This window comes from Procambarus clarkii, chromosome 70 (genome assembly GCF_040958095.1).
Source record: "Procambarus clarkii isolate CNS0578487 chromosome 70, FALCON_Pclarkii_2.0, whole genome shotgun sequence".
NCBI classification, from domain to species: domain Eukaryota; kingdom Metazoa; phylum Arthropoda; class Malacostraca; order Decapoda; family Cambaridae; genus Procambarus; species Procambarus clarkii.
In genome coordinates this window covers 29968752-29993063 of record NC_091219.1, presented here as the reverse complement: position 1 = coordinate 29993063, position 24312 = coordinate 29968752, and the positions used below count along the sequence as shown (strand labels likewise).

At 38.7% G+C, this 24312-nt stretch overlaps 2 protein-coding genes across 2 annotated transcripts in view; one reads left to right on the top strand and one right to left on the bottom strand.

Moving 5' to 3' along the window:
• Positions 1-5488, bottom strand: part of LOC123775306 (midasin-like) — a 139489-nt gene extending 134001 nt beyond the window's left edge. Inside the window, exon 1 of the mRNA XM_069311863.1 lies at positions 5346-5488. Coding sequence (XP_069167964.1) covers positions 5346-5447 — 102 coding nt within the window. The 5' untranslated portion in view covers positions 5448-5488. The remainder of the gene's footprint in view (positions 1-5345) is intronic.
• A 1129-nt stretch (positions 5489-6617) lies between these two features.
• On the top strand, positions 6618-19963 carry LOC123775307 (NADH dehydrogenase (ubiquinone) 20 kDa subunit). The gene is made up of 4 exons (XM_045770341.2): positions 6618-6741; positions 11990-12186; positions 15650-15841; positions 19429-19963. Exons 1-4 carry the CDS (start codon positions 6729-6731, stop codon positions 19648-19650), a joined length of 624 nt encoding a protein of 207 aa, XP_045626297.1. The 5' UTR covers positions 6618-6728; the 3' UTR covers positions 19651-19963.
• The last annotated feature ends 4349 nt before the right edge of the window (positions 19964-24312 follow it).

Sequence of the window (24312 nt, the reverse complement as noted above, 5' to 3'; positions counted from 1 at the left end):
AATAGTAGTGATACTTCATAGTTTATTAATCATAGTACCCCTTTTCCCACGACAAAATCCTTGGCACTGCATATTGACATTTACATTAATACTCAGTACCCCCCCTTAGACAGATACCAGCTCACAAACAAAATACCCAGGCAGGCCCAAAAACCTCTGAAGAAAGTAGTTTGAATGTCCTGTAACCCCACATCAGTAAATCCACTTTAAACTCACTTTCACAAATACAAATACAAATACTACACTCACCACTCTCACACCACAAATATGATGGTGTGTGAGAGAATTATTCCTTTTTTCTACAAGATCCCCAATTATACACATTGCTTCAAGCAAATCATAAAGCACTAGCATCTGCATTTACATACAGAAAACAATTTTAGAGCATTAATACTAAGACTAATCTATTTACACTTTATTTATTAATAAGACAGTTTACACATTAAATCTAGCTAATATTTAACAGAATTTTCAATTAAGATTTAATACTAAAGAATTAAATTTATTTAAGTTTAATTCTTACAATGAACATTGATTTGGTAAGTGAGAATTATTATTACTATATTCATACAGTATTTTGAGAGTAATAATGGGATATTACCAAATGTAAATGTAAACATAACTTGCTTACTATTCTGTATTTAGCATGAAAACACTATGGATAAACACTGTATGCTATGTACAGCAATACATAAATATTTAAGAAGAAAATGTAAAATAAGTAAAGTACAGTAAAATTAGAAATAAGTACAGTACTGTACAGTACTTATTTTTTTTTTTTTTTTTTTTTTTTTTTTTGAGATATATACAAGAGTTGTTACATTCTTGTACAGCCACTAGTACGCGTAGCGTTTCGGGCAAGTCCTTAATCCTATGGTCCCTGGAATACGATCCCCTGCCGCGAAGAATCGTTTTTTCATCCAAGTACACATTTTACTGTTGCGTTAAACAGAGGCTACAGTTAAGGAATTGCGCCCAGTAAATCCTCCCCGGCCAGGATACGAACCCATGACATAGCGCTCGCGGAACGCCAGGCGAGTGTCTTACCACTACACCACGGAGACTGCATTGCCATTTTGTTTATATTAAATGTACTGCATATCTAATATTTTATTTGTTTACAAGAAGGAACAATAAGAAGGTACAACAGATTACCCAAATTTCTTTTACCTTATCGCAAAGCTACTAACTGTCTGTATTTTTTATGCAAAGCTTCTTTATTTGCATGGTATTTCTGTTTTACTTGACAGACTCTTTGGAAAATTTAAGTTATGCTTGTTTCTCATGAAGTGTCAGTAAGTTGAGGTAGGACTTGTAGTTTGGCCTCCAGAGGTGATGTACATCTGGGTCTTGCTCTGTTGAGGGCCACCATAAGTTGTCATGATTGTTACTCAGAACAGGCATACACATACACCGCCGAGGCGCATAAACTCTCGCATAATGCTTTACTGCAGAAGGTCAGCCCCACTCCCATCCTGATTTCTTCCATTGGGAAGAGATGGAAGGCCTTCTTCAGTAATGTGTATTGGCGATTAGAGCACCATCCAGATAGAAACGTTCTTCCATCAGCACTGCATCCCAGTGATGGGGTGTCGGCTGAACTAAACGACTCTCACATAGTACTTGTGTACTCACTTGACCATGATTCTCTGGATTAAATTCCGGTTTTGAGGCAAAACCACATTCATCCGGCCCCAGATACTGTCAAAAATAGTTGACATCACCAATCCAGCACCAATGGACATCTGCACCAATGGTATTGGTGCAGAACTTCTCTACTCAAGTGAGGAAGCCCTGGAACAACTGTTTGCCCCAGAACACCAGGACACCCTACGAGACTGACCTGATCATCCTACCTACCCATCGATACCAGGCTGATAGAAGTCTTTGTCAACCGCACCAGCGTCTTCATTGCCACCCAAGCACCAGACAACATATAGACAAGCATCAACAACAGGAACTCAGCTCTGACCGCAGTCAAAATTAAAGTCATCCATTACGACAACCTAACCCTGAAGGTGACCTTCTCTATAGCTGCAGCGCAACCCAAACAGTGGAAACGGCTTCAGGAGCCTCGACATATCAATCACCCCGGACACCATCAAGAAAGAACGCTACCTCCAACTATGTCAGTATTATAAGTGTTACAAGTACGACCACTACACCACGAACTGTGAACTATTTGAGGAAAACTGCAGCATCTGCAGTGAAGAACATCACTACAAGGACTGCCAGTCGACTACCCAGTTATGCACATCAACTGCAGAGGACCACATACCACCCTCTCAATGAACTGCCCCACCACAACTGTAGAAATTGAGAAGTCGGCACCTGACAGATGAACCACCAATCAGCCCGCGAGCCTCAACATCCAGGCCACGATGTTCCCAACGCTACCAGACTCATCTGCTACAGTGATGTCCATACTAGACCAGCCCTCTCCCCCTCCCTTGGGGGCCCTACACACAGGCAACAGCGGCCTAGACCACCAGCCAATCAGTGGCCCCGGCCGCCACCACCCTGGTCCCTGTACCGATTTACCTGGCGGAGAAGCTGGCAGAAACGGATATCACCAAGTACGTGAAGGTACTCAACTGGCTGCTCTCGGCTAACAGGATACTCGCAATGAGAGTAACAGTGGACCTACTCCAGTCTCCACAAGCTACCCCTGCTCAACCAGAACAGACTCCAACACCAGAGGCATCCAAAGCAGTAGTGGCAACAACAGCAACAACGGTGTCAGCAGCAACAATGACAGCCACACCAACAACTGCACCTCCGGCAGCGGAACCAACGACAGTGCTAGAAGAACCAAAGACTCGGGCACCAGCTACTGCACAGACCCACACCACTTCGGACCTGTCAAGACTACCACCCAGTGGCAACCACAACTCCTTCAGCTGACATGCAAAAAACAAAGAAGAAAAAACACAATCACTAAGCTGCTGCAACAACAGCAGTACCAGTAACTGAACCAGCCGACGAGGACATTGAAATTCCCTATATCGAACCCGAAACCAGGGAATAGGAGGGGGCAGAAAATGCCTCTTCATCAAAGAGGTAGCCTACTTCAAGGGTAACTGCAGTACAAGAAGACAGCTGACCCTCCAATGCAACCAGATCATCACCAACAAGAACTCAGACAAATTCCCTCACTGAATGTTTGCCCACGCCAACACAATGGAACTCTACATGGACCTCTCCGTCCTGCAGAAAGAGTACTTCGACCCGAAATACAGAGTAAATAGGAGACAACCCTTTTCTCAGACGAAATCAATGACCTGGAAGGAACCCCGCTGCCACAAATGGTATGCAGACTATTCAAGAGAACCTATGCCGTAGATAAACCAAAATACCAGAGTTAATAGAAAAAGGGTCACCAACTCAATAGGGAAGACACCTCCAAGCCAGACAAAGCATCTCACCGAAGCCAAGACAACAACCAACAGCTACACCACTAGCCTCCTGCCGTGGAATAAGAACTCAAAACCAATACAAACAACAAGCTCCAAGCTAAGAACAAAACATTATGCCAACCCATGATGGATAGGCCACCGAACTTTCAAGCCCCCTCGTTCCCCATCCAAATCCTCTTCAAGAATTTCAACTCTGCATCCCTTTTCCTCCTCCCCCCCCCCCCCCCCTCCAACTTTTCCAAGCTTTTTGGACATAGGACTTAGGACCCAGAATATGCTTAGTTTCTTTGTCAGGCAAGTATGGACATAAAAATTCTGCCATAAGCTAAGGAGTTTGTTTGACTGCCAAGGTGTAGGGATGTCTGATGTACACAGAATCTGATAACACCAACTGTCAATAATGTAGCTAATTTATCACTTTGACCAAGTGGAGGAGTCACCAGATGTTTTGCAACTTGATACAGTTTTCTGCTTCACGGCATGGTGTATTTCACACAAACAGGCTTAAATTTGTTAGGGGGGAATGTATCCCATATTGAAACAGCATGTTTTTTGGGTTTGTGAATGAAGGGGCTTATATAGCACGTAGTCGCAGCCCCTAAATCAATAGCAGTACGTTCTGTTGTAGAACTGTAAAAAGTATTTGAGGTTAAGACTGGTATTAGTTTCAAACATTAAGAGATATTAACAAATATTTACTGGAGGGCCACCATCTTTTGTAACCTCGAAGGGGACAAGAAGTAAATGGCACATCAATGGTGCGCCATTATTCCCAAAAACATTTTTCCAGTAATTTTCAAACTTTAGAATTCTTGTTGTAATTTGTAATGTTGACTTTTAACAGGTAGGCAATTTCATGGGTCCCTTTGTAAAGATATCACCCATGATAAATAAAAACAAAAGAATGAAGGTAACAGCAGAAGGCTTATTGGCCCATTCGAGGAACCTATTTATATCCACCCAGTCTAATTTATATATGTCTAAACTATGCTTGAAACAATCAAGCGATCCTACTTTTAATATGTAATGCGGTAATTGATTCCACAAATCAACAACCCCGTTACCAAACCAGTATTTACCCCAGGTCTTTCCTAAATCTAAACTTATCCAAATTATACAGTTTTATGTTCTATATAGTCTGTCTTTATCAACCCTATCAATTCCCATGAGAATTTTGTATGCGAGTAATAATGTAAAAGTATCTCCTAACTCTTGTCTTCCAGCAATGTGAGGTTCAATTTATGTAGCCTTTCCTTGTAACTAATATCTTGTATTTCTGGGACTTGTCTGGTGGTAAACCTTTGAACCGTCTTGCAACTTCATCTTGTGCTTAATCATAGACTTCACATTGGAACCACAGTTATGGCCTTCAGCAAGGTCTTTCATTTTATAATATTTACCAGAGATGCATTTGCCAGAATTCTGACCATTAGTAATTTCAGGAGAATGTATTATATTTACTCAAGAGCCACTATCTTTTGTGGCCTCAACTAAGGCAGGAAACCAGCAGCTGCTGGACCACTGTCAAAGGTCCCATTTGTCCTGATGATTTTATTAAGCCATGTACGAACTAATTTTGAAATTCTATACATACTTCCTAGGGTTCATTATTGTTCGAACATGTTTTCTGTAGATTATTATGGATCTATGGCAATTTTAAACCATACACCTCCAGATCCAGACACCTTTAAGTGAGATATGGAATATTTGAATAATTTACTGCAAATGTGCTTGCTAAATATATTAAGGAATTCATATCCCTCATACCGCAGAATTAGCAGGCAGCATTGTTCTCACCCTGCAGCGGTCATGAAATAAACATTGACAAACACAACCAAAATAAAATGTGACCATTTTGCCGAGCCATGAGGCAAGCCTAGGCCTTAGTCTACGGTTCAAGATACACCCTACAGCGCAAGCATAAAGTACCTCTTTAGCTAAATGATGTTGGAACAGTTGTTGACACTTGTGATCGTGTTGAGAGAGACGGAGAAGGTGTGAGCGGAGGAGAAGTGCAGCAGGGGCAGCCATCTCGCACCATCCCGACCTCGCCAGTAAACATCAACACGTGCTCCCTATACATCAACCTATTTTATCAACATACTCATCTTTTATTCAAATGTTTTAAAAATAATAACTCACACTTCAGAATTTATCACAAAAATAAAGTAAATCTCAATCTGCGCTTTTTATATAAAAATCATGTTTCGTTTTCGCTGAATATGATTCAAAGTCAGCAGGACCACTGCAGGGTCACAAGTCCAGCTGATCCCCTGATCAGAAAATAATGGTAAACTACCCTATTATCAGATATTTTAGACATAATATTAATAAAACAATTAAAATCGTGTAGTGTACTCTGTATATCAAAATATGTTACTTTGAAACCCATATCAGTCACTAAAAAGAAAAATTGGGCTACTCTTATTGGAAATTCGCTACTTTTAGAGCGATAACTTGCTACTTTGAGCAGCAGGGTTGCCAGATTGGGCTACAAGTAGTGAATTGGGCTACTTTTGAAAGCTCCGCGCTCCCAAATTTTTAATTTCGCTACTTGCAACTTTTTGGGCTTTAGGAAGACGATGGTTGGCAAGGAGCGGTAGTGCAAAGTGGCTGTTAGATCAATGGGATTCTTTAACAACTCATTGCCAAATCGCATAATTCTTGCTCTTGTGATAAATATGTAACAAGGCAACTTTTTCAATGTACTCTGATCCCCCAATTAGCTATATTTCACATTTCTCAGACCAATCTTAAATCTTTTTGAAAGTATGACTTGACTTTATCAAAAAGACGAAGCAGATCAGTGTAGCCTTCACACTGTCTTAGAAAACTTCACTCTTGGAATACTCAGAAGAATCGTGCATCCTCATCATGCAAAGCTTCATGTTAATTTGGACTACAATTACATATGTCTGCCTCTGGAGAAAGTGGACTTTGGTTACGAATTTTCAACACTTCAGGCAATTAACAGACAAAACAATTTTATACTTCAGGAAAAGTTTCAAAATATTCAAGAAAGATGCCATAATATTTAAGTGAGAGCTTGCAAAGAGCTTCTTTCTCGTATTCCAAGTAATGCTGAAACTTTCAAAATCGTGTAGTGTACTCTATATATTAAAATATATTACTTTAAAACCTGTATCAGTTACTAAACAAAAAATTGGGCTACTCTTATTGCAAATTCGCTACTTTTAGACCCTCAGCTCGCTACTTTCAGCAATTTGGATCTGGCACCCCTGTTGAGCAGTGTGGCTCTGGCGACCCTGGCGGCGTAGTTCACCGGAGGTGTGAGCAGGACGGTGGTGGAAGATGGCTCTCTCTGGTGAGTGTAACATCTCTCACTCCTCCTCCTTAATGGCCATCTCAGAATATACTCTTTGTTTTCGTATGTTGAAATAATTATTTCCCATAAAACTAAGGACGACTACTGTTTGATGGCTTGGCCAGGTTGGAAGGTGGTTCTGTGGATGTTCCACGGACAGTAACTAGTGGCTTTGACGTAGGCTCTGCATGGAGGTATTCTTAGCCTAACTATATTAAATGTATTAGTGAGCCGCTAAACTTCGTACCAAGTACTGTAAACCAAATGGACTCATTATTAACTATGATATGATGAGGTATATCGTTGGGTATAATAGCATAGAAAGTAACCTTAAGGTTACTTTTCCACGTCAGGAAGTAGGTTTAGTCATTCTTGGCAGAGAAAAGGTCATAAGTTGTGACCACACTAGGCCTACCGTCTTCATGAAGTATACTTCTGCTCCTGTATACCAAATGTGCAGCACAGCCATTGGTCTGTATAAGTTATGTAGGGGTCCTCCATGTGCAGTATGTTGTGAAAGTTTGTTTGTCGTTAATGGTAATGTAACAGGTAGCTACCACAGCTTCTCAACTGTATTAGCATGCAAGCTTTTGAACTGTTGTAGTATCTGATAAATTGTTAGTGTCCCTGATGAGCAGCACTTCTTTAGCTTGTTCTTAAATGGCGAAGGAGCATTCATATTCACCTAGTTGTGCTTGCGGGGGTTGAGCTCTGCTCTTTCGGCAGTACCTTATAGGCAAAGTATTGGTATTGTTGGGTACAATGTTTGCTGCCATTATACTGTAATACTGTAGTGTAAAGATATGCCTTACAATAATACAAATTATTACATTCTAAATAATTCTAAATATAGCAAAAAAGTTTTTAAAACTGTTGGCATTCTTTCTAAGATCAGATATTATGTTCCTTGCCCTGCCCTGGTGACGCTCTGTTACTCTCTCGTCTATCCTTATCTCAACTATGGTATTTATGTTTGGGGTTCTACTACCCAAAATCATTTATGTCCTCTAATTACCCAGCACAAAGCTGCTATTAGAACAATATCTAACTGCCCCCAGACAGCACTCGGTACCCTTACTCAAATCTCTGAATATGTTAGATATTAAGTCACTGCACATCCTCTCATGTGTACTCTATATATTTAAAACTCTGAATTGTAATGTCAATCCTGACCTTAAAAGCTTCTTAGAAGGTTGTAACAGAACCCATGGGCACCACACCAGAAACAAATACCTATTTGATATTCCAAGAGTTAGACTTAATCAAACTAGAAATGCTCTACAAATCAAGAGACCCCAGAATGTGGAATGACCTTCCCAGACATGTCAAAGGCTGTACCTCTCTCAACCAATTTAAGATGAAAACTAAGTACTACCTAATTAACTCCATGTAACCTACCTTACCCCTAAATGTCAACCTATGTCTTACTATTTTTTAAACAATGCTGTTTGTTGACCAACTTGTATATTGGTTATTTTCTACCATGTTCCCCCTTTTTTATCTTTTATTTTTTTTTTCTTTCAATGCAATTTATACTTTAAGCTCAATTACTATTAAGGTTTAGTCTGTTTTTTTTTCCCTATCTTACCTTGCCCGAAATGCTATGCGTACTAGTGGCTTTAGGTATTGTATGTACTAGCTCTATCTATAAATCAATCAGAATGTTTATAACTCTGCATCTATGTATGTACTTTTCCTAAATAAAATATTATTATTATTATTAATTTGTATAGTTGGTATTTATGTATTGCTTGTGTATAGAATAGTTAAAAAAAAAAAAATCTTAACATACAATTTACCTATTTGATATTCCAAGAGTGCGCCTTAACCAAACTAGAAATGCTCTACAAATCAAGGGACCCAGAATGTGGAATGACCTTCCCAATCATGTCAAAGGCTGTACCTCTCTCAACCAGTTTAAGAGGAAAACTAAGTTCTACCTAATAAACTCTTATGTAACCTACCTTACCCCCTAAATGTCAACCCATGTCTTGCTATTTTCAATCAATACTGTTTGTTGACCAACTTGTAAAATTGTTGATTTCTGCTACGGCATCCCACCCCCCTTCTTTTTCCTTTTTCTACACAATTTATACATTATTCTCAATTAGTATTAAGCTTTAGTGTAAGTGTTTTTCCCTCACCTTGCTCAAAATACTGTGCGTATTAGTAGTGTTACGTATTGTATGTACTTGCTTTATCTATAAATCCAACATTGTAACTCATCTAATATGTATGTACAGTACTTTTACCGGAATAAATATTTTTATTTTTTTATTTTGAGTAGTATCACGGATGGCAAAATTTTTGTTGGCTTGTATCAAGTTTTACAACTTGCTCCTATTCCTGCCCTTCCTTTTACATGCCTCTTTTCGCACCTAGCAGTAAATATTAGTCAATTACCTGTCATGGGTTGTCCTTGGAAAGGTCAGTATTATAGTTAGTAACACCATCACAGTCTTTTAATGTTAACTTCCCATTGCACATGTACCACACTATACAAGAGTCTTACACAGATCACTAAGGGCAGTATGGAGAGAATCCAAATTTACTGAAAACGGTAACACTTGAAACCATATCCTCTTCTGTTGATTATCTAAGGTTATATAAGCATATAAGGTTTACACTGAAGAATGAATTCAACCAATAATAGGTTGTTTTGCAGTATCGTGCAAGTTCTTTGTAAACACCACCTTCACAAATGCTGTCAGTGTCACATAACCAGTGGCTACACTACTCACTTTGGCCCTGGGGAACCTCGATGACCCTGACAGGCATCTTTTCCCAGATGAAGGGAAACCATTATTTCTCAAAATAAAGGGTATGAAGAGTAGAATGAAATTTATTATTTATTTATTTATGTACAAGAAGATACAATTGGTTTGTGAGATTGCATAATACCCTGTATTGTTATGGTTAAGTGCTGAAAATGTACTGTGAAACTTAAACACACAAACTTAATTTTTCGAGTTCACAATATTTTAAGCTTAAAAAAACTTGAGGCATATTCCTCCTAAATGGCTCTTCCTAATAGGCCTACCAGCAGTTGACAGGTTTTCTTTTGAGATGGTTAGCTCTGAGGTTTCATAAGAAAAGTGTTCAAATGCATTTTGGAATGCTAATACAGAATAAGGCAATTTATTCTTGCTGTGATTGTTACTTTTTACTATTATATATTAGTAAATATTTTTAGTGCTGATGAGAAAAAAGATGAGAATAAAATAAAGAATAAACTTTATACAAAGTCCACACTGAAAATGTATCCAACGTGAAAAAAGATGAATTAGCAGAAAAAATCAGTTTTGTACACAGGATAAAAGAACCCATTTGTATGCAGCATGACCCCCCTCTGGTAGAAAATGCCTCTGAAGATCAAAAGGCACCTTTGGATCCCTCCCCTCTGCAAACCCAAAAGTCTCAGAATATTTCCCCTCTAGAGGTAGGACTGAGAAAGAAGTTCGCCAATTTCTGAGCCTCGGCACAACCCCTGAAGTAGCGTCACCAGACCCACAACTGGCTATACTCGTGGGGGTCAAAGTTCCCTAGAATAGCTTCAGAGACCAAACCTCTGGAGGAAGCATAGATGTCAAACAAGGCGGGGCAAAAATGAGTCTAGTGCTCGCCTGTCTTTGCAGAAATTATAGAAAAATACAGCAGATATGTTGCACAAATGTCCAAAACTAAACGCAAATCTTGTAAAACAGTGGGGGATTGGTATGCACCACAGATGTGAGCAGTAAAAGTAGACAGTGCAAAAATTAGTCACATAAGTGGCCACAGTCTGAAAGACAGCTGCATGAGAGGGCAGATTGGTGCACACCTGAGGGGTAGAAAGAGTTCAAGAAATCTTGAATTCTTGCTAAGTGATAGACTCAACAAGAATGACAGAGACAAAGCACTAAAAGCACATCCTGAAAGTGCAAACAGCAGTGTCATTTATGAAATTAGAGGTGGAAGCCATTACAGCCAAACTGATAACACACAAGACAAATGTAGCCTAAAATGCAAGGTTCAAACACATTCCGGGAGTTGGGCCAAATTCAGTAGGCAAATGTTAAGTGGAAAAAATGAAGGGAAAGTAATAATATGCTAAACAAGACACCATTGTCTCTTACATTAACAGACCCCACATTGTCTCTTAAATTAGCAGGCCCCACAGGGACAAAAAAAAAAAAACACTGCCTGGAAGCAAGTTGACTTAAGAGTTAAACTCATTGATAAAAAAAAATCTCCTCAGTGCAGATATCACTAGTGGGGTAGAGGGAAATGCAAGCTGACCTAGGGAAGGGGACCCTGGCCCATGGCTATGAAGAAATAGAAGCTAGGACACTCAGTGTAGGTAGCATAAACATAATTCTGAAGGACAAAATAAAATAAACAAAGTAATGGGCCCCAGTAGAATGTAAGTTACAAGGAAGCAAAACCCACTTAGATATGGCAAAATTTTATGGGCCTCAACAGACAAAAAGCAGTTGGGATCCTGGGCTGCATCTCGTGGCAGGTGCATCACAGTTATTTGCTTTGTTTCCTGGAGGATAAGTTTTTAATTATAAAAGTAACTTTTGTTAAACTTTTACTTTCTGGTGGGTTTTACTCTGGTTTTGGATTGATTTCTGATCCCTAGGTTTCCTTTCACCTCATAGTGCAAACCAAATCTAATCCTGGTTTTTGCTAGGTAATGGATAGGCCTCAGTGGCCTGCTGTGGAGGCCTAAGGCTTAGTTTCTCAGTGCATAAGCTTGGGAAGCTACAGGAGGACCACCAGAAAATAATACATAAGAATAAAATAAACTTCAGAGGCCTATTGGCCCATACAAGGCAGCTCCCATTTATATCTATCCAAATTCATTCATAAACACACAATCAATGTTTGATACAATCCAGTGTGCCAACTTGTATTATATTACCAAGTCATTTGATCCATAATTCTATATTAATTTATGAATCTAGTTACTAGTATTTACTCAGGCCTTGATTTTTACACTTGACCTGGAACTGTAATGAACCCCTGTGTGGACTAGCATAATATTAAGTCTCCATATTGTCATTGGTTGTTAGAATAATGTATGAATTACTGTCCATAATTATATTTATGTATAAGTCCTTAATACATTACTGTACATTTTAGTTTTATAATGAAAATGTTAAACAAGAGCTCCTTATGTTTCATTGTGCCAAACTAGAGAATTTTGTATTAATATAATTTAGACAAATGGTTCTAAAAATTAACAAATGTTAACACTGTATAGTTTGGCGTGGAAGTATTCCTCAACTGGCAAGGGCTGTGACTGGAGCTGTTGTAGTTTCTGCTCGACACCAGAGTGCTCCTGCTGCATCTAGCCCTGCTCCTGTCAAGTACAAGCCCTACTCGCCTTTCCAGAATACCTCCAATGCAGCAGAATATGCAGTGGCCAGACTTGATGACTTAATTAATTGGGGTCGAAAGGTTGGTAACACATTCAGTTCATCTAATAGATAATATACTCAAATGTGATATAAATTGCCAGAGAAAGGGAGGATAATATGCTCAAATGTGATATAAATTTATAGAGAAAGGGAAGATAATATGCTCAAATGTGATATAAATTGCCAGAGAAAGGGAGGAGAGAAAGAGATTGATGATGGATGATGACTGCACTCCTTGGGTAGGAATTATGAGACCATCTTGCTAGTCACATGGATTGCATCCTCCCTATCTCATGCATGTTGTGTTCTTGCATTCCATCTCCAAAAATTTGTCAATTTTTCCAGCAACATAAGCTATACTACATTTTGTCTGCTACATAGCCTTCCCAGTTTGGTGCCTTCCTTTGATAATTACTTACATTTCGTCTGCAGTAAACACTAGTGAGGTAAAATATACCAGTAAATATATTTTAGGATTACAGTATATCAACGTGGTCCCTTCCAAGGTTAAACTACTGACCTTTCCCAACAAGCTGATTAACTGGATACCTGTCTTCTGCTAGGTGAACAAAGCATTAGGTGATAGGAAACACACTTAAGCTATTTGTCTGGGATTCATACCTGGAATTCCCGATAGATAAAAACGAACCTACCTGTACTACCAAAACCCCTAGTTGGGATGTTGGGAAACAGTGATCATCAGGAGATTAGATTTGGGATCACAGTACATATATAGAACAGATGTGCTAGAAATAATGATGATAATATTGTCCCAGATTTCCTCAATTTAAACTATAGTATGACCAATTGAGACGTGATATAACTCGAGTAGACTGGTAAAATTGGGTCAGATATGAGCAAAACATTTCAGAAGAGGAATGGATTTTAAACTAATCTGACCACCATTAACAAAGAATTGTTAAACAGCCACAAGAAAGACAATATCTTTATCACACCACTTAAGTTTGATAGTACATCCCCCAAATGGTTAATGAAGTAGAACAATAGGACAAAAGAAAGGCATATACTGTACTGTATAAATGATGGAAGATAGAGATCCACCTATTAAATGTTTAGGGAAATTTTAAAGGTGACATTAAATGGCAAAAAGTATCGAAGTTAGGGTATCCAAAAATATAAAATCACGACCGACATTTTTTTCCAGCTTTGAAACCAAAGTGGTGGAGAAAACAGCTGAAAACAAACATTGTACATGCCAATTGATAAATAATGAGATGAAATTAACAATATTCTAAATAACTCTTTTGCATGTGTTTACCAGTGAAGACATAGCTTACTTTCCCAACTTAGAAGCAATTTACTCTACTGGGATGGTGACAAAAAAAAAAGATTGTGATACTCAGGTATATACATTTTTGTTTCATTACTCAGGTAATCAAACACAAATTTAAAGATTAAAACAAATTGGCAGGCCCAGAGTGGGTGTTTAGCAGAATGAATGTAGTGTGGAGAGGAACTGTGATCCATTAATGAGAATTTTTATTCATTAAATCAGTCAATACGGGAAGTCCTTACTGGCTGCAAGATAGCCAGTGTAGTCCCAATATTCAAGAAGGGGGACAGAACCCTTGCTATGAACCACTCTTTGATAAGTGTGGTGATGATGGTGGAAAAGTTCCTTGATGCTAAAACAGCAAATTTAATAAAATATCTTGACACACATGACCTGATAAAAAAAAAACATGGTTTTCTGTGGGGAGCCCTTTTGGCTTCCTGGAGCTATCAGACCGATATTAGCTATATTAGTCTGGGGCTTCAATCAGTGGCGTTCTGTCTACCGGGGACCACGAGCCAGAACCTGGCCCCCCTCAGAGAGGCACAGGGAGCAATGACCTAAGGAAACCCCGTGTTTGGGAGTATTCCACGTCTGCCATCGACTGGGGTTAAGCACACAGAAAGATAAGCGTCCCAAAACAAACCCCGCTTAGTAGGAGATTGCAAACCCTTCCCCTTCATTACATTCAATGCTGGTGTTTTGCAAGGGGGATTTTGTCTCAAAAATCTGCTATTCTTCTACACAAGTGTATTTGAGGCAGTTGGCAGCAGTAAGTCATGTTGTTGTATATCAAGACCATAGTAAAGCCTTTGACATTGTACCCTTCAAGAGGTTAATCAGGAAGGTTGGGGCACATGGGATTGGATTGGATTTCTCAGTTGGATCAGAGCTTGGTTGAAGGATAGGAAGCATGGTGTTAGCATCGGCATACTGTAAATTGCTTCCATATACAGTACTGTATTGAGCTTACCAAATTATAATCACACAGGCTTTCACTGTTAAACTTTGTATTTCTTTCAGTTATATTTTTTGTAATGAAATATTTTGGATGGGCTGATTTAGCATAAATAGATATGTCATGGATGACATAAATAGATCTTCAGATGATTGTTACATTGACTAGGCTATTATTTGATAGTCATAGCCCCACTTAATGATCTACACCTGTTCGAACTGTCCCTTTATTAAATTTTGGTCCAGACTAGGCCCCTTTTCCCATATTTCACACCCACTATTTCCCTCGAGATGCTAGGCCACATTTGGTAGGTGGCCGGTCGTAGCACTACTGAGAATGCCACCATAACCTCACCTGCGGGGTGGCCCCAACTTCCTTGTTTTTGTAGCACTTGAATGGATTGAGTATAATTATTCTGGCCTTATAGAATAACAAAATAGCACTTGTAGCTCAACCAAGCTAAGTGAAGAATTGTTTTCTTATACTGTATACTGTAAGAATAGTTTAAATACAATTTTTTGCACCTTAAATGTTTATGTATTTTACTTAATTTTAAAATTACCTTTTATCATACCCTCCTTCCCCCCAAATAATTATCCATGATTTGAATAATTGTAGGAAGACTACTGAATGACCTTATTATACAGTATATGTACAGTAAAACTACAGTACCAGGTACCTGGCATATAGACTGATAATGTAGAGGAGGGGGTACATTTGCATTTTTCATAAAATGTTCTAATATTGTTTAGTATGAAATATGCTGGCATATTGGAGTAGGATACATCACCTGAAGTAAACAATATGTGATCCTTAGTTTTATTATTACAGTATTGTATTCTTACTGTTTATGCTTGGTAATCCAGATTATATGGGGCCCACCTCTATTCAAGTTAACTAGACATTTGAGTTAGAATATTTTACCAGGAATGTCTAAAAAGTTAACAAATTCAAATTTATTCAGGTTTTCACTTGGCAGAAATCTTAATAACCTGCATTTCTATTCAATTTGAGAAGTCAAGTGAACTACTGTAATTCAAATTTGTTTGAATTCCTGCTTGGCAGAAATCTTAGTAACCCAAATTTTTATTTCGGTTAAATGGTAATAAAAAGGGTTAAAAACTCAAATGTGAATTCATTCTGATTATACTTGGAGATTTGTGTTACTGGCATGTTAATTACCAAAGTCCTACAGTACAGTACTGTACTTGCATATGTATTTTATATTATTAATTTGTTAATTTTTTTTAGGGTTCATTGTGGCCACTGACTTTTGGTTTGGCATGTTGTGCAGTGGAGATGATGCAGTGTGCAGCTGCCCGTTATGATATAGATCGTTTTGGAATTGTTTTTCGAGCATCTCCCCGTCAGGCAGATGTTATAATTGTGGCAGGAACCGTCACGAACAAGATGGCTCCAGCCTTAAGAAAAGTCTATGATCAGGTTTGTGATCTTTTCTGAGCTTTATTTCCAGTGACATTTTTGATGTTGAAGTACTGTATAAATAAAATTCCTTGATTCTACTTTATGCTCTCAAGAGTAATGTTTAGATAATAGTGTGTGTGGGGGAGGATGGGGTGAGGCTATGAAGTTAGTAATGAGGAAGGGGTACCATCTCTGGTTGAATTTGTGAGGACCCATATGCCTCAAAGAAGACAATAAAAGACACTTGTAACTCCATGTAACCTACCTTACCCCTAAATGTCAACCCATGTCTTATAATTTTTAAAAATGCTGTTTGTTGACCAACTTGTATATTGGCTATTTTCTACTATGTTCCCCCCTTTTTTATCTTATTTTTTTCTTTCAAAGCAATTTATACTTTAAGCTCAATTACTATTAAGTTTTAGCCTAAGTGTTTTTTTCCCCACCTCACCTTGCCTGAAATGCTGTGTGTACTAGTGGATTTAGGTATTGTATGTACTAGCTCTATCTATAAATCCAACATTATGTTCATAACTAATCCTCTATGTATGTACATTTACCTGAATAAACATTTGATTTGATTTGACTTGAGCAAACTTAGTTTGGCACCTATGTGTACTTCTACAATTGTGGTAAGTGTAGTTATAGCTCTCATCCTGTAACCTAAGTGTAGTTACAGGATGAGAGCTACGCTCGTGGTGTCCCATCTTCTTAGTGCTCTTTGTTGTATGATGCTTTAAACCTACAGGGAGCCGGTCGGCCGAGCGGACAGCATGTTGTGATCCTGTGGTCCTGGGTTCAATCCCAGGCGCCGGCGAGAAACAATGGGCAGAGTTTCTTTCACCCTATGCCCCTGTTACCTAGCAGTAAATAGGTACCTGGGTGTTAGTCAACTGTCACGGGCTGCTTCCTGGGGGTGTAGGCCTGGTCGAGGACCGGGCCGCGGGGGACACTAAAAAGCCCGAAATCATCTCAAGATAGACAATTTTGGCCTCCACCACCTTCTTACATAGCTTTTTCCAACTGTATACCACTGTTTGCAAAAAGAAACTTTCTACTTTTTTTTCGGCACCTTTGTTTCCTTAGCTTGAATCTGTGTCCTCTTGTTCGTGAAGTTGCTGGTTTCAGGAATAACCTTTTTGTCAATTTGGTCAATTCCTGTTAGTATTTTGTAAGTGGTGATCATATCACTTTTTCTTCTATCTTCTAGTTTTGGCATGTTTAACGCCTCTAGTTTCTCCTCGTAACTCTTTTTTTTCAGTTCTGGAAGCCATTTTGAATCATGTCGTTGCACCTTTTCCAGTTTTTGTTTGATATTTAGGCACCATGCAACTGCTGCATATTCCAATTTGGTCTCACAAATCATTAACAGATTCTTTAGTATTTCACCATTCATATCATTAAAAGCAAGTCTGAAGTTAGAAAGCCACACATATCCTCCTCTCGCAATGTTCTTTGTTTTCCTCTGACGACAGCTTACTATCCAAAGACACCCCAAGGTCTCATTCTTTATTAGAGTTCTGTAATTCCTTTCCACGTAATTTGTAAGTTGTGTGTGGTCTATTTTCTCAGATTCCACAATTCCATAACATGACATTTATTCACATTGAATTCCATTTGCCACTTGATGCTCCAAGCACTTATTTATCTACAGTAGATCAGTTTGAAGTGCATTACAATTGTCTGCGTCTCCTGTCTTCCCCAGTATTTTAGCATCATCCGCAAACATGTTCATATAATTCTGTATTCCTTCTGGAAGATCGTTTATGTAGTTGTGCCTCCACCTCTTGGCAAGAAATGATCAACCAAGTAGCAATGAATTGGCCTTGTGCAAAATGAGGTGAAGATCCTCTAAGTTTAGAAGAACTATTTAGCATGATTTAGCTTTCAAATCAATTATTGAGTCAATGTTAGTTTTTTATCCTGCTAGAATTAGTTAAATTTTTTTGCAATATGACTATAGTCAGGGAAATTGAGGGAAGGGAATAAGTTTTATGTTGACAGTACCTGCTAACTAATTTATACATGATAATAACTTAAATGACCATTTAAGTCATTTGTCCATTTATCACTAGGTGAATTAAAGCTATACTATATTTTCATAGGTGTTACCATTTTCTAGTTTAATAGTCTAGAGATGCACCTACCTAGTTAAACAAAAATGAAGAGCAAATTATAAAAGATTCATAAGTCAAAAAATAGCATCCAATCATTATATATTTTGCACTATATACCATCAAATAGTTTGGTCATGTTGAATAGATTACCAAGAGAGTATTTTAGTAAATTTGACAGTAGGAGAGGATGGGTGGATATGGTGAATGATTGCAAGAGGAACTAGGGATTGAGTGTGAAAATTTTCTGGGTAATGTGCTAACATTTTGTAAGGGTGTACATCCACAGCAGCACCTTTCCATTTCATAATACCAGTGTTATATTGTTTCTTATGAGTTGTTAAATTACGTACAAGTGCAGTTATTCCCTTACTGCCATCCAATATTGTCCTTTATTCATATACAGCACTTCATTCATGTTCATTTTCCTCTTGTGCACATACCATGTCAGTCTGTCATCTCGGTCATCCTCCCTCTACCTACTTTTAAATTAATTTGCATTCACTCTTATAATCAATTCATTAAATATTCCAAAATATCTCGGGACACTCCTCAGCCTTGCTCATTTATTAAACATTTTGCACTACACATCTTACAATGGCATTTTCATTTCTCACACTTCTTCTAATGCCAGTTATGCTTTTCAGTGTGTCCATTCTTTTTTTCCCAGTCTTGATTTTTCACATTCATATCACACAATTGTTTTCCTTCCATATGGTAAACACTATGCCAGTACCATTACTGTGTGCAGTATATAAGTTGCATCTCATCCTGTCATGTGTTTTCTAACCAGGGCTTTTATTGCAATAGTCTTTCTTCTCTTATTTACCCCAATCTTTGAACAAATTTTTTATCAATCACAGCCCTGTTATTTAAATTGATTATCCCGTTTTCCATTTACATTTATTTTGCACACAATTCTTTGTTTTAATCTTCTCTGCTTGGAAAGCTTATCAAAACACATGAATACAGTATTCAACTAGTCTCTATAAATCTGTATCACTGCTAAATGTATTGTATCATCTGCATACATCAAGATTGACATATTCCAGTTACTCCTAAAGTTTGTACCCTTTTGTATTCATTATCATTACCTCCATTTCCTATTTTCACAGGGTGGGTAAGCTTCAACCCAGAGAGAGAATGAATGAGGTAATACAGAACATGATGGCAACACAGAATATGATAGTGAAGGAAGGCTATAGATATTTACAGATAACTTTGTATTTGTCTGTGTAAATATTCATGGCCTAAAATTCTACAAAAACAAATATTTTTCTAGCACTGAAAAAGCTTGAGATAGGTGGAACACTTTTGTTTTGCTCAGCCATTTAATGGCTTAGTACTGAAAAATAAAACTTTTGAAAATAGAAAAATATGTTTGCCATTCATTCTTATATTGATCACAGATTTTTTTACTATTGTAGTTGTAATTTCATATTAATTCTAGGAGGCTATAGTGTTGCTATGATTGTTGTTGTTTTTTTCCAGATGCCTGAACCAAGATGGGTCATTTCTATGGGGTCATGTGCAAATGGGGGTGGATATTACCACTACTCCTACTCGGTGGTCCGGGGTTGTGATCGCATAATTCCAGTGGACCTTTATGTGCCAGGTTGCCCACCCACAGCCGAGGCTCTGCTCTATTCACTCCTGCAACTCCAACGCAAAGTAAAGAAAATGAAGACACTCCAGATGTGGTACAGGAAATAATTTGTGATTAGGCTTTCTTATATTTTATTTTTAAGCAGTTTAGTTTTGGAATAAGATATTCAGAAAATGTTTGCATGTCATGTAATTTGCATTATAAGAATATATTTATTACAATCATTGCTACTGATCTGAAAGCCGTTTAATAGTAAGATAAGGTACAGTTTACGAATAACGGGAACTTATGTATCTTTCTATGGCTTTAATGCAGTGTGATTTTTCTGCCCTGTACATATTAAAGTTAAAGCATTTCTGAAATCTTTCATGTTAATGGCAACACAGAATATGATGTAAATAAAGTATAAATTTATGACAACATTTTTTATTTCATAATCCTTATCCATATATTGTAAATGTTAGTGTGGATGTACTCAGTCATGTATATAACTCATGTTGGTGATAGGGAAGGGGTTGGAAGTTGGCCTTGGTGTTACCAAGGTCCACCTAGGCCAGCTACTGACCTTTCTCTGGAAACGACCCACAACATGCTATTGTTTATCTTCATGGTACCTATTTTACTGCAAGATAAAGAGGTATCAGGTGAAAGGAAATGTGCCAAATTGTTTGTTCTGCCCAGGGATTGAATCTTAGGCTGAGGATATTGACCATCTGTATTACTGGAAAGAATAGGTCACATTCATCTTTACTCCTATATATATATTTTATTTTTTGGAGAGAGATATACAAGAGTTGCTACATTCTTGTACAGCCACTAGTATGCATAGCGTTTCGGGCAAGTCCTTAATCCTATGGTCCCTGGAATACGACCCCCACGGAGAATCTTTTACAACCAAGTACCCATTTTACTGTTGAGATAAACAGAGGCTACAGTTAAGGATTGGCGCCCATTAAATGCTCCCCTGCCAGGATACGAACCCATGACAGCGCTCGCAAAACGCCAGGTGAGCGTCTTACCACTACACCATGGAGACTGGTAATTCTTTTCCAAAGAACAAAAAGAACCAAAACATTACATTTGTATTAGTAAAAATTATATAAAATATTGTATTGAATCGCTTGTTATTTTACAAAGATAATTACATAGTGCAGTGTGTCTTTAAAATTTTTGTTGCAATAAATTGGACTGCTTGCTTCATGACAAAAAAAGAAAAGAATCGTTCAGTGCAATGGTTTAAAAACTGCATCAGAACAATAGTTTCAACATACTGTAACATTTATCCAGACATCTGAACTTCAGACTAGAAGTTTGGTCCTTTGTAGTTTGGTGTTAATAGACAAAAATATCACCTGATGTGAAAATTAAATCGGCCTGCATTAACGAGTTCCTTGTTCTTTTTCAAGATTCTGATCATTATAAATATTCTGAATAATAGTAAATATGTAGAGTGCAATACTAATTTGTTAGAAATTAAAATAAGATAGCACACATCAAGGTAGGATAAAAAAGAGGTGGATGACTAAAATACATCATTCCTCGAATACTAAACTTAATTTTTGTATTTAGAATGATACTTGACGAATTAGGACTCCTTATAGCCTAGAGTCCTGATTGTTTTCCACATCTTGTGTGGGACACAAGCATATCTTGAGGTTATCCTGAGATGATTTTGGGGCTTAGCGTCCCCGTGGCCCGGTCCTCAACCAGGCCTCCTTTTTGTTACACACCCCCAGAAAGCGGCCGTCTAACTCCAAGGTACCTATTTACTGCCTATTTGTTTCCGCCTCCACTGGGGATCGAACCCGGAACCTCAGGACTACGAATCCAAAGCGCTATCCACTCAGATGTCAGGCCCCCTGTATGTATGGCACTCCCTGTATGCATCAGCAGGCATGCCCTTGGATGGGACACAAAAATTAGGACTAGACTGTACGTCCTAATTTGTCAAGTATCATTCTAAATACAAAAATAAGTTTAGTATTCAAGGAATGATGTTTTTTAATCATCCACTTTTTTTTTAACCTACATTAATTTGTGATATTTTCACATTTTCATTTCTAGCATTTATTGTACTCTTCATATATTCCATTAATCATTATACAGTAACATTCATAATACAATTGAAAATTAGCAAGGAACTCATTAATGCAGACTTATTTTGAGTTGTCTCAATGCTCTTTCACGCAGGTGCCTTCCCTGCACGCTCCAAACTCTCCATGCACCTCCTGTGTTCCTCCGCCCCTACTGGGTGATCCTAGCATGAACCAGTGCACACGCTCCCCACACCTATGTCCCATACATGCCCCTCACTAAGCCCTTGTGCTCCTCATAGCGTCTGCTCACCCCTGTGCTCCCCCCGTCTCCTATGCTGCGTTTTTTACTCCCTCATGCAAAACCCCCCCCCCCCACTTCCAAGGGCTTACCTTCGTGACCTGCACGTGTCCAGAACGCGCCCACCACGTGCTGCTCTGTTGCACGCCACGTTTTCCTGGCACTTTCCGTGCTCTCTGCACTTCCTTTGCTACTTCCCTTTCCTGCTTGTGCTTCACCCCCAATTGTATATTATTCAGTTAAACAAAATCAGATAAATCAGGTCATTTTCAAATTAATATTAATTGGCAATATTTTAAATATAATAAAATTAAAAATTAAATATTTTATTCCCAGTGCAGCGTTGCGGTCACACATTAGAAAAATGCAGTCCTGTAATACGAATGAATTTAGAACCAACTATTTTTACCTGAATTTACCTGAGGATCACTAACACTAATGGCCTCGACAAGGACAGGAAGCCGGTAGCTTGTTGAACGTCCCCCCATTTGCCTATATGATCTTTTCAGGTGGATATTAAAACTTAACACAATTTTGGTATTTATGGCTTAGGCGGGTAGTCGGTTCCATGGGTTTATAATCTTGTGGGTGAAAAGTCATCTGTTCTCAGTCCTATTGTGGCTTGTTGAGCTTAAAACCATAGCTCCTTGTTTGTGTTATCTTGAGTTGATTTCGAGGCTTTAGAATCCCCGCGGCCCGGTCCTCGACTAGGCCTCCACCCCCAGGAAGCAGCCCGTGACAGCTGACTAACTCCCAGGCACCTATTTAATGCTAGATAACAGGGGCATAGGGTGAAAGAAACTGCTCATCGTTTCTCGCCGGCGCCCGGGATCGAACCCCAGGACCACAAGATCACGTGTCCAGTGTGCTGTCCGCTCGTGTCCGCATACCAGGTGTTATATCTGACCTTTTGAAGAAATTGTCCGTATCAACATCTTCCAAATTGTTCAGTATTTAAAAAGTTTTATTGAGATCCGCCTTGTCTTTTGCAGTGTTGTTATAGCCCTGTGGCCCTCAACCGTTCCTGATAAGAGAGTTAACTTAGCTCTGGAATTATTTTGTTGCCGAGTTTTGGACTTTCTCCAGAGCAGCTATATCCTTCTGAAGGTGAGGTCTCCATGCTTGGCTACAGTAATCCAAATGGGGGAGCACCAGAAGTCTATACAATTGAATCACTACCTTCTTTTCCTTAAGTCAAAGGTACGCTTAATTATTCCAAAGGTTTGGTTAGCTTTTTTGACTGCTGTTCCTACCTGTTGTGTAACTTTCATTGAATGGTGAATTTTGACTCTAAGGCGCTTTTCTTCATCAATCTGCTGTAATGTAATGTTATTAATTTATTAATTAATTTAAAGACCGCGGCCTGGTCGAGGACCGGGCCGCTTGGACACTAAAGCCCTGAAATCATCTCAAGATAACCTCAAGATGTCTCTACATGTGTAACACAAACAAGGAGCAAGGGTTTCAAGTTCAATAAGTCACAGAAGAAAACAGGAGATGCTTTTTTTACCCATAGGGTTATAAACCCATGGAACTGCCTACCCGCCGAAGCCGTAAATGCCAAAACACTGCTGAATTTCAAAATCCAGCTCGATAAAATCATCAGGCCAAATAGGGGACCTGTGACAAGCCGCCGGTTTCCTGTCCTTGTCGAGGCCATTAAAGATATAGTGGCCCCAGGTAAATTCAGGCAATTATATACAGTTTCCTCACATTTTTAACAGGCTATATTTCTGACGTGATGATACTCTTATTCTTCTCTGGTGGAATGTAATGTTCAGTTCTTTCAATATCTCTCGACCAGGATGGGTATGGGGAGGACAATACATGAGGTAAACTAAACTAAATTCTTGGCCAGTCAGTGCAGGTGCCGCAGAGGGATCGCATGGACCGCTGCCTCACTGGCCATCATTCTCGTCGCAAGCCTCGCCAGTGGTTTCACATCGTTGGCAGATATTTTATATTTTCATTTATAAGAAGGTACAATAGATTTTAGGGAAGGGAAAAGATACTCCACTGGCAAATTTATACTTGATTGTAGATGAGAGAGGGAAGTATAGTAGTTGTGAATTAACGGCCAGAGTGTGGGCGAGGATGCAGGTACAGAGTGCAGTGATCAGTGTGTTCTCGCGCTGTGTGGATGGTGGTGCGAGCACTTGTGACAGTCAGACCTGCCAGCCACCACCTGAGCACCGTACACACCGAGTGGTGTACCATCCATCGCTGTAACATAACGAGGTATACCTTCAGTGTCTTCCTGGAGAACGTACAGTTCAGTAGCAACTAGAGTAAGTCCATCTTGTACTCAAGTGACAACACTAGATGCTAGCTTCCATATCCGTCTTCTCTCCCTTCTTGTAAAACACGAGTTCTGTATTACTCGATTCTGGTGAATACTTCTTTTTTAGGTGACTTTTCTAGGAACTGTAAGAAAA

What these genes read in the sequence shown, in the direction of transcription:
- LOC123775307 (XM_045770341.2), top strand. An exon ending in TAATTAATTGGGGTCGAAAG is followed by an intron (nt 12,187 to 15,649) that starts GTTGGTAACACA and finishes AATTTTTTTTAG; the next exon opens with GGTTCATTGTGGCCACTGAC. An exon ending in TAAGAAAAGTCTATGATCAG is followed by an intron (nt 15,842 to 19,428) that starts GTTTGTGATCTT and finishes GTTTTTTTCCAG; the next exon opens with ATGCCTGAACCAAGATGGGT.